The sequence below is a fragment of the Daphnia pulicaria genome, chromosome 9 (assembly GCF_021234035.1).
Source record: "Daphnia pulicaria isolate SC F1-1A chromosome 9, SC_F0-13Bv2, whole genome shotgun sequence".
NCBI lineage: Eukaryota > Metazoa > Arthropoda > Branchiopoda > Diplostraca > Daphniidae > Daphnia > Daphnia pulicaria.
Window position 1 is genome coordinate 2064612 of NC_060921.1, and position 10648 is coordinate 2075259.

General features: G+C 38.9%; 3 protein-coding genes across 6 annotated transcripts; all 3 read left to right on the forward strand.

The window, feature by feature from the left end:
* The first annotated feature begins 157 nt into the window (after positions 1-157).
* LOC124313109 (SEC14-like protein 2) lies at positions 158-5649 on the forward strand. Of its 4 annotated transcripts, XM_046777846.1 has the most exons (15): positions 187-1663; positions 1730-1792; positions 2135-2276; positions 2347-2577; positions 2901-3585; positions 3654-3767; positions 3830-3899; positions 3990-4033; positions 4109-4226; positions 4320-4532; positions 4603-4683; positions 4759-4958; positions 5026-5171; positions 5242-5393; positions 5469-5649. In XM_046777846.1, the coding sequence occupies exons 6-15, from the start codon at positions 3711-3713 to the stop codon at positions 5573-5575; spliced, it is 1188 nt and encodes a 395-aa protein (XP_046633802.1). In that variant the 5' UTR covers positions 187-1663; positions 1730-1792; positions 2135-2276; positions 2347-2577; positions 2901-3585; positions 3654-3710; the 3' UTR covers positions 5576-5649. The 4 variants fall into 4 exon arrangements, with proteins under 4 accessions (XP_046633800.1, XP_046633801.1, XP_046633799.1 ...); XM_046777844.1 differs by lacking the exons at positions 3654-3767; positions 3830-3899; positions 3990-4033; ... (5 more) ...; positions 5242-5393; positions 5469-5649 and having other exon boundaries at positions 158-1663; positions 2901-3477; XM_046777845.1 differs by lacking the exons at positions 2901-3585; positions 3654-3767; positions 3830-3899; ... (6 more) ...; positions 5242-5393; positions 5469-5649 and adding an exon at positions 2677-2813 and having other exon boundaries at positions 158-1663.
* A 132-nt stretch (positions 5650-5781) lies between these two features.
* LOC124313085 (SEC14-like protein 2) lies at positions 5782-8446 on the forward strand. Its single transcript, XM_046777804.1, has 14 exons — positions 5782-5962; positions 6055-6163; positions 6242-6311; positions 6383-6426; positions 6508-6577; positions 6655-6698; positions 6768-6888; positions 6976-7011; positions 7085-7258; positions 7335-7415; positions 7504-7706; positions 7767-7918; positions 7985-8136; positions 8204-8446. Exons 1-14 carry the CDS (start codon positions 5955-5957, stop codon positions 8284-8286), a joined length of 1347 nt encoding a protein of 448 aa, XP_046633760.1. The 5' UTR covers positions 5782-5954; the 3' UTR covers positions 8287-8446.
* An 83-nt stretch (positions 8447-8529) lies between these two features.
* On the forward strand, positions 8530-10491 carry LOC124313089 (lactosylceramide 1,3-N-acetyl-beta-D-glucosaminyltransferase A-like). Its single transcript, XM_046777811.1, has 3 exons — positions 8530-9499; positions 9569-9770; positions 9844-10491. The coding sequence occupies exons 1-3, from the start codon at positions 8623-8625 to the stop codon at positions 10097-10099; spliced, it is 1335 nt and encodes a 444-aa protein (XP_046633767.1). The 5' UTR covers positions 8530-8622; the 3' UTR covers positions 10100-10491.
* The last annotated feature ends 157 nt before the right edge of the window (positions 10492-10648 follow it).

Here is a 10648-nt window from a genome sequence, read left to right on the forward strand (position 1 = left end):
CGTAGAAATATTTTTGAAAATTCACATTAAAGTCGATTAAAGTGTAGACTATTTCTTATCTTATTATCTTATCTCTCCTTAGTCGTACAAATATACACCGAACGCCTTGTACACACTATCCATGGAAGAATAGAATGTAACTCTATAGTCCACGTCTTTTCTGGTCTTTGCACTGAATTTCAGGTGATGCTCAGCTCTTTCCTTTACGAATAATTGATAAGCAACTTACGCCCTATAGTGCGTTACATTTTGTCGAGCTGGTCGTGCATCATATAGGCTGATACAGAAAAAGGTTTATCCAGATCAGCTGCGCTTCTGTTGACAAGTCGACAGCGAGCTATACAGTTTCACCTGTATTTGCTATTAGTTCGGATCGTCTATTTGTGTTCGTATGTAGTTCCTGTTTCAACCTACGTTCCGACATTTCTCCTTGGACAGTTTTAGGTCAAATAGAAGGTCAGATTCCGTAACTAACAACAGTCTAATTACTTTAAAAAATATAGGCTGATGTTGCAATCGATGCTGCATAAATAATGGACTAATGCTTTGCGGCTGTGCGCATATGCTGGCGAGACACGATGATGTCATTGGCCTGTAAATAGATCAAACTATTCGCATCGAAAACCTTTCCATTTCAGTGTCGTGAGTCGAAACAGTCGGTAAAGCAAATTGCGGTGTGGAATGTTTCCAAATAGTGCTGTGTTGCTGTAACAGAGTCAACGTGTGATTAACCAACAACCGTGTCGTGCGTGTATAATACCTAGTCAACTAATGAGCGGAACTTGATTAATCGATATCAATATGAGCGCTGCTACTTCGATCGGCAAAGGTTTGATTTTGCTCTGTTTCATTGTCGTCGTCTACATTTCACTGGCTGCTTACGAAATGGACAATAATGTAGGCCAGCAGCTCATTCAAAAGAAAATTGTTCTTGCGTCCAATTCGTGCGCCAATCCCGCAACTAACACCGTCGAATCTCCAGGTGAAACGAATAAACCAGAGCAGGTGGTTGATTTGACAGTCATCAGTCGTGATTTTTTCCTTTATTTATCTTCCCACTTGCGTGACACCCCCTATGCTGGAGTTCAAAATTACACAAATTACATAATAGCTAAATCAAAGTTAAGTCCTTTACACGATGTCATACCTTTGCGGTCCGATTTCGGGCCGGTGTTAAACGACGTGAATTATTTTCGATATCCAATTGAAATTCCAAAGTGTCGTAATAATAACGTGGCACACCTGAATGTGTCTAGTCTATTTGTGGCCATCATATCTGCCCCCAATTACTTTGATAAACGCATCGTCATCCGCCAAACTTGGCTGAGTTATTTACAAAAGCAGACGGATCTCAATCTGGCCGGATTCGGTTTCGTCGTCGGATTGCCGGAAGACCAAGAGACTCGGATGAAAATCGAGGCGGAAAACGACCAACACAATGACATTTTACAAATTGAAATGAGAGACGACTACTACAATCTGACACTGAAAGTAGTGGGACTGCTCAATTGGATAAACGATCGCTGTTCTCGGGTGGATTTCGTATTGAAAGTGGACGACGACGTGTACGTCAATGTCCGGAATCTAAGAGAGGCTATGAAAAATCTAAACTCATCCGAACAAAGTGTGTACGGATCCGTGGTCTACAATCCACCTCAAAGAGGTATTTAAAGACTTTAAATCTTATTGTAAATAACAATTTAATTGAATAGCATTTTAAAAAATCTAGATGGCAAATGGGAAGTTAGCTTACAAGATTGGCCATGGAATAATTATCCTCCTTACTTTAGAGGTAATTTGAATTAATTGTTAAAACATTTTATGCATTTTCGTCTGCTTTTCGGCCAAAATGCAAATTAGGTTGTGTAAACCTTTTTTAAAGGAAGAGAACGAATATTCTCTTTTGTCTCCCTCCCCCAAAATTCAAATTCCCGCGGCGATGGAAATCCATGATGGCCGCCAAAAAAACTTTCTCGAAAAAGGGGATGGGTAAGGAAAAAAAGAAAATGGCAAAATGGCCGCGCCAATGTTTGACCTTCAGAGTGATGTACCAAAAGGGTGCAAGTTCCACCCCTTTTTTATGGGGTTTAAAACATAAAGGAGAGTCATTATTGGTCGATTTTGATTTGTTGAGGTGCTGCTGTGCTAATGCCGGGAAGTGCCATCAGTACATTGTTGGCCGCTGCCCAAACGACACCTTATTTTCCTTTCGACGACGTCTATCTCACAGGACTATGTACTGCCAAAGCGGGAATTAAAGTGCGCCATTCAGATAGGTAGAATTATACCTAGCAAAATTTCAAAAAACATATTTTGATGTTTCCATTTTGTTTTGTGAAAAATTAGTTTTTTCCTTGGTGGAGCCGCTGAGACGCCGGAACCTTGTCACGTACGAACTTCTGTTACGTGGCTGACGGATTCGGTCACTCATCTCGAGAAATCTCATTGGGCATTTCACGATTTTTATCAAAATGTGACGCAGTGCTTCGTTGTGAGACTAGACGGTACCAACCAGACGGCGGATCACGAAGAGGCTATTGATTTTCCTTTTTCAAGTTGATAATTTGAACTAGTCTAGTAAGTCTACATCTTTGAAGAGGATATAAAGTTCCCAAATTAACTTTTAATGATGAGCATCTTACTTTTTTTCTTTCATTTTTGCGTCCTTTTCCGGAGAACTTCATTTAACATTATTAAATAGTTACGAGATAGTGGGTGTCTTGTCTCATTTGTGATGTAGTATACATTTGACTAAAGACAAGACTTATTCTGTCAATAATAAATTGTAAACCGGCTAGAGAGATGTAGACCCAAAACCATCGCATTTTTACTTCAATTTTATTGATGATCTGGGGTTGTTGTAGGATTGCTCTAATTTTTAAAATCATTAAAAATAATAGTAAGATAAAGTAGGCCGCATGACTAAACAAAAAGGCTGCCAGAACCTGCTGGCTGAAGAGGATTTAAACGAGTTCAACGGAGAAACTAATTGGACATTATTTAATCAGCAGCTGTGTCTGTCAGGGGAAGAAAAATGCTTATGCCTTTTTGATAATGTACACCTTCCACCTGCTTTATAAAAGCTTGAAACGGAATGTGCACGACTACTGTGCTCCCCCAGAACCGGTTCTCGCCTACGTATTTTTCATGGACTTATTATCTAAATTTTTCTACCCAACTTTCATTCGCATCCAACGTGTTTAAAGTTATTACCCACTAATTATTTTCGTTGCTTTTACAATCAACGATAGAATGGATTGTGAAATCCCATGCGAATTCGTGACATTTCTTAAAACATCAACGGGAATGTTATTCACGTTTGACATACCAGTTTCGATCGGGAATTTTACGTGGGAAGAGATTAATCATGGGTCAGAGAACAGCGGAGAAAAATCAAAGGCAACGTCAGAGCAAACAGGTTATAGCCCCGAGAGATAGAAAACAGTTTCGTGATGTTAGGTAGCATTCTTCTTAGAACAACAGTCCCGTTTTATTGTCCTAGTTTCCCCAAAACAAGATCAGTGGCACTGAGAATCTCGCACATAGAAGTATCGTCAATTTTGGTCTATTGATTGTTGAACTACGGTAAGATATATAAATTTCGTGTACCCGTCAATAGAAATGTAAAATGTCGTAAAATGTTTTCCATTCAGAGCGCATGTGTCTTCCCCGTGATTGAGTTCCTTAACTGACTCCAAAAGTGGATCGAAATGGATGCTATTACACCAGACGAAACTAGTGACAAAAAGAAACTAACGTTAATAGAGGTAAGCACAAATTGAAATTAAAGATGACAATTATTAATTTTTTTGTTTTATTCCAATTTCAGTTTAAGAAAAGGATTCAGGATTGCCAATTGATTGATCAAAGAGATGAATTCATTCAGAAATGGCTTGTCGGTAAATTTAAAATTATCCAACATTTATTTTTCTGGGCTCTAAAATAATTTTTCTTTTTTTTTTGAATATTAAATATCGTAACTATTGTAGCCCGATCTTACAATATAAACGAAGCAGAAAAAATGCTTAGGGCAGTGAGTATTTATTGCAACACATATTAGGCTACAGATGGACTTATTTTACCTTAATTGCCGTGTTTGTTTATCAAGTCGTTGGCATGGCGAAAAGCGAACGGAGTTGATGATGTCTTAAAATGGACTCCGCCTGAAGTAATCCAAAAATATCACTCATATGGAAAGATTGGCTACGATAAATTTGACTGTCCCCGTAAGTACATTCTGAAGCTGTTCTATTTATTGCCTCTAAAGTTGCATAGAGTAAAGTATTGCGTCTAAACGATTTTTCTATTTTTGGTTACAGTTTATATTAGTCTTCAAGGTCGGATAGACTACCGAGGAATTCTGCAATCGGTCACCAGAAAAGAATACATGAAATTCCACAACTACAATCAAGAAAAATTTATGCAGGATATGCGAGAAGAGTGCTTGCGCACAGGAAAAAACGTTGCTTACCAATCATCGCTGATCATCGATGTGGAAGGCCTTTCAATGAGGCAAATTGTATGCAAATCAGGTATAATAAGCACTCCGACAGACTGGCTTTTAAATACTAATTGTGTGGTTTGATTATTCTCGATTTCCAGCCGTGGACGTAGGTACTGAGGCAGCTAAAGTGAACGTTTTGAATTACCCTGATATTGTTCGTCGAATATTCGTCATCAATGGTAACGAATTTTGTATACAACTTGTGACTTATTTTTTGACATTAAAATTGATTTTTTGTTATTCGTAATCATCAGCTCCCAAGTTGTTTACGGTCATCTACAACATTTTAAAACCATTTGTGGCGCAAGAAACCCAAGCAAAAATGAGAATTTTCGGTTGTAATAAAGAAGAATGGAAGGCCGCTTTACTTGAGGAAATCGATGCCGATCAGTTGCCCGCATTCTATGGTGGCACGATGGTCGATCCTGACGGTGATCCAAAATGTCCTAGCAAGGTAAAATGTTTCAAACTGTTTAATCATTAGCGCTGTGCTTACAGGCTCTTTTTTATTGTTCATTTAGTTCAACTTTGGCGGAGAGGTCCCTCATTCATATTACTTGAGCAACAGCGCACCTGTGGCTAAAGATTACATGGCAACCATAAATATCGGAGCAGGCGGATCGAAAAAGCTGCAATACAAAATTGATGTCGCAAATTCAATTTTGAGGTATGTGTTGTATTTATTCTGGTATGCGACGAAATAAGTGAAAAGACTAACGCGGTTCGATTTTCAACAGGTGGGAATTTATGACTGAGGGAGGAGACATCGGCTTCAGAGTCTATTACAAGAGTTCCGATAAAGACACAGATGACTTGGTACCTTTGAGCAGAATTGAAAGTCACCTGATCATGGAAGAAGGCGAATTCATTTGCGCGAATCCGGGTCAACGTAAAATTCAACATCTATTATAAATATTTATCTAAAAAACCAAACGTTAATTTGATTTTACACTTTCTTGTCTAGACGTGGTGATGTTTGACAACACTTTTAGCCTCTTACGTTCCAAGAAACTTCGTTACCACATCGCTGTCGATCCTCCTGTTTCTGCAAGTCTAACAGTTGTCGGATAAGAAAACAAAATTACGTTTGTATACGCTTCAGCTCAAGTATTTCCCAATTTATTAATAAACAAATAGGAGTCAAACATGGTGCACCTGACGATCTCTATGGACGGTGGGCTCTGTGATACCAAAGTATTGCGACATATGTTCCCAATATAGTGAAAGGAGTGGTTTGAGATTGCGTTAAATGGGTTACAAAGTCAAGGGCGACCAGCAATGCGGGACAGAAATCAACAAACGGAATTTCACTTTCGATGTGATTCCAATTCTAGTCAGTTAGTTGGTGTTTGATAGTTGCACTACTTACACATCATCTGGGAGTCTAGTACCATTTACTTCACATAACAAGATCAGAAACTTCAGCGGTGCTGCTTACAGCAGATAACTAATGCACAGGTAAGCCGTAAGCGTTAAAACAAATTTGAGTAATTTTACGTAACGTACCATCATCCGTATTGTATAGCTCTTAATGTGTTGTTTCATTCTAGGTTGACAATATCAGTGGGGTCGTCACGCATCTTACTGGTTGCTATTACTTGTATCATCATGGACGTCATGCAATATCCTCCGGGAAATCAACGGGTCTTCTCTGTTCAGGTAAGCATCAACAAATCCATCAAATGTTCACGTTATATATTAAGCTTTTCAACCTGTCTCAACAAAATAACGGCAAAGTGCGGAGATAAAGGAACCTGTTATGGCGAGCGACAAGACTGCAACGGCAACTATCACTTGACTTCTCTTTGTATGGTTCAGTCTAGTGTAAAAATAGAAACCTGTATAATTAATTTTTTTTATATGATCAATTGCTCATAGCTCCGGGCACTGATGTGAACAAGGTTGCAAAAGCAGTTCAACAGGTAAGTTGGTGTCGATTTTCCCACTGACCGCATTTCAATAGAAAATAGCCTATCAGCTAATTATAAATCATATGCGTCTAGATGAGGATTGCAGTGCGTGATTGCCAACTGCCCGATTACACTGACCAATATCTTATTAAATGGCTAAGCGGTAAGAATTTTCACTCTGAAATATTATTTTCCCCATGGAGATTATTTAATTGATATAATTTTACGTAAAATAAAAAGTACATGATTTCGATGCGGTTAGAGCCGAGAAAATGCTCAGGCAGGTAAGCTTTTCGAACGACTTCAAGTATTCATTCTTTTCAGTCTAATAATTTCTCTATCAAAACCTAAAGTGCTTGGAATGGCGGCAATTAAATCGAGTAGATGAAATCCTAGAAGTTTACACACCCAGCGAAGTTTTCAAAAAATACTATTCTGATGGAAAAGTTGGATTTGACAAATGTGGCTGCCCCGGTAAATTATATAACAGTATAGCTTCATTTCAAAATCACTTAATCAAATGGTACCGCATTATTATTTGTCTTTCCGTCGCACCTGCAGTCTTCATTTCTGCAATAGGAAGAGTTGACCCTAAAGGTATATTAGAGTCCATAGGATTTAATCAAGTATAGTCATTTATAACTGATACTATATTTTTTATCCGATTTAGGAATTTTTTTGAGCTCAATCAAGAAAGAACATTCAGATTTTTTTATATGGCTGGAGGAAACGTATGCCAGACGAGGCAGAGAAGCAACTGATTGCACCGGCAAACCAGTGGGAATGAGTACAATAATTTTAGACTTTGAACATTTTTCGATGAAGCAACTGACATGTAAAACAGGTAATAATGCATTACTACTAGATGGTGCAGTAGAGTGCAAGCGTTAGTCTTTAAATCATCAAATCTTCCTTTACAGTGGTGCAACAAATGTTTGAAGTGGTCAAGTTAAAGACGGGCTATTATCCAATGGAGTATCGCCGAATTTTTGCCATTAATGGTATTCGAGAAATTTTACAACACACAAACAAATTTAATCTCCAAATTAAAATGGTGTTTGTTTTTTGTTTGTTTTTTAACCGAGAAAGCTCCGAAATTATCCTTTCAGTTAATGTTTACCATGGTGAAACCGTTTGTACCTGAGTGCGTGCTTGGTACAATTAAAGTTTTCGGTAGCAACAAGGCGGAATGGACGGCCGCTTTGTTAGAGGAAATCGACGCTGATCAACTTCCTGCATTTTACGGCGGTACCATGACCGATCCGGATGGGGATCCCAAATGTCCCAGCAAGGTATTATCTTTAAGTCCATTTATTGAATGTTGTTGGCTAATCCTCTATGAAATTACATAGTTCAATATGGGTGGAGAGGTACCTCAGACGTATTACCTGAAAAATAGCGCACCTGTGCCCAAGGACAACATGCAAACAGTAAACATAATCGCTGGTGCTGGTGGACGGAAAAAACTGAAACTCAATGTTACCATCGCGCGTTCCGTATTGAGGTATATTGAATCATCTGGATAATACCGATATAATCTTGGGTTTCAGTAAAACGTTAATTCAAACAGGTGGGAGTTCATGACGGAGGGAGGAGACATCCGATATCGAGTCTACATCAAGAAATCTAAAGGAAACGTTGTCGATGTAATTCCACTTGATCGAGTTGACAGCCATTTGACGATGGAAGAAGGCCAGTTTACTTGTGACGAGCCTGGCAAATGTAAGTTACACTATTGTTCTGCTGGTTTTCGGATCCACGTCTTTAATTATTTGGAATTTGCGAATAGATGTCTTCGAGTTTGACAACACTTTCAGCTATCTGCGAACCAAGAAACTCCACTATCACATTTATTTCGATCCGCCTTTATAGAAATAACAACAACGAAAAAAAAGTAGAAAAGCGATTGGCAGTAAAACGGTTAGATTTTCAATGCAATAATCAATAATTCCGGTAATTTATTTTATTATTTAAAGAATTATTTATAAAATCCTTTGTAATACCCATGAAATCAATAAAGCAGTGGAAATTTGCTGGTTTTTGGTTACATGTTCTCTGACTTATCAAGCCAGCTTTCGGTAATCAAATATGTGGCGCTACGCCAGATGTTTTCCTCCCAATTGAAGCTGTCTAAACATCCAACAATGTAGGCATTTGTCTAGTTGTCAGGGTTTCAGTAGCCAGTACGGACGTAAAATAAATACCAACATGGTAAGAATAAAACTGAGAAATATTTCCATAATGATTGCGTTTGGCACTATTTTGACATTTGTGGTTTACCTGTTCTGCAGTTTAGTTTGTTTTAGGGAAACCAATTCAATCGTTAATTTTTCTTGGCTTCACTCGTTTCCCTCCCCCTTGTTTGAATCTCCAATAGTCGGCAAAATGACAACGAACGATCAAACGGACAAGAATGTCATAACCATCGATCGGGATCTGTTTAATTACCTGAGTTATCATTTAAGAGACGCAACGTATGGCGGTGTCGAAAATTACACTCGATTCATGACGGCCCATTTGGGTCTTAAGGAGCTGACTGACGTTGAACCACTCGTGACCGGCATGGGACCAGTTATCAACGACGTGACTTCCTTCCAGTATCCCATCAGCATCGCTCCATGTCGTGTAAAAGTCAACAACAACAGAAACGAGCGCACCTTGTTTGTGGCCGTCATCTCGGCCCCAAACAATTTTGAAAAGCGCGCCACAATTCGTTCGACATGGCCCAGTCATTTGAAAAATCAATCCAACATCAACAGACAATTGAACCTTGTGGGATTCGGTTTCATCGTCGGACTGACAAAGAACAAAACTGTCCAGCAGAAACTGACCGAGGAAAGTGCGAGACACAACGACATTTTACAGGTGAACGTGTACGACAAGTACAGGAACTTGTCAGTTAAAGCGGCTGGTCTGTTGAATTGGTTGAATTCTCGTTGCTCGCAAGTTGACTTTGTTTTGAAAGTGGATGACGACGTCTACGTGAACGTCCATAACTTAGCGACGGTTCTTCATTCGTTTTTACCATCTGAGCCTAGTGTTTACGGCCGCAAGATTGCTGGAGGATCTCCGCTTAGAAATCACAGTTTGTTTTAGAATAAAGTCTGTCAGAGAATAACATTTCATTAATAATATTGCCTAATCTCTTCGTCAGGCAAATGGCCGTCAAGTTTTGAAGAGTGGCCATGGTCCCGGGTTCCAAATTATTTACAAGGCGCTGGAATCGTCATTGCCGGAAGTGCCGTCCGTTCACTACTAGCAGCCGTGCAATCAACTCCTTATTTCATATGGGACGACATTTACCTCATCGGACTATGTGCGGTTAAAGCCCAGCTTAAACTTCTCACGTCCAATAAGTAATGAAAATCATTAGTGAACACGGATCTCATATTAATTATTATCGCTGTGATTTTAAAAAAAATTCAACAGAATTTTCGTCGATCGACCAGAAAATCCACCCGCCCCTTGCTTTGTGCGCAGTTCTGTAATGTGGACATCGCCATCAGCAGATCACATGAACTCATCTCACATGGTTACCCAACATTTTTACCAAAGTGCAGCCAATCAACGGTATTGCGTTTTTAAAACTTATCTCTTTGGACCGAACGAAACTTTAGGCGCCCTTGTCGATAGTCAAATAAGCGAGTCAGCTCTCGCCTCAGAATTCAATTTCCGACCTATTTGATTTCGAAAGTGGAAAATCGGAATTAATTTGCTGATGCAAATTTTGATTTAGTGCCCGATTTTTATGGTTTCGTGACTACGCTTGAACAATATACATACATATTGAAATTCATTGGATGTTGTGTCGTGTCAACCCTATACCCATATTTGTATGCAACGTTATGCACACATAAGATATCGGAATATTTTGAATTTCCTATTATGCAAACTCGAAAATGCTTTTCCTTTTTCTGCAATAATCCATTACACTGAATTTCAGTTCAAATGAAAAAAAAAAAAACTCTAATATGCTAAGTTTTCGTTATGGTAATGACACGACATGTATGTATAACCTTCGTTACGTTCCAGGAATAAGAGAAAAGACAGTTACAATACCTTACCTTTGAAATAGTATGTCCCAAAAGGAAGGCAAAGTCGTTATTAGACGTTATACAGGCGCTAGTTTCCACATCTGATTGTTCTTACTTCTTATATATCCTCTCGACCCTACAGCTCGATGAGGTCATAAAAATGTTGGCTGCCATAAGAAATGACATCTGTAAACGGCCGG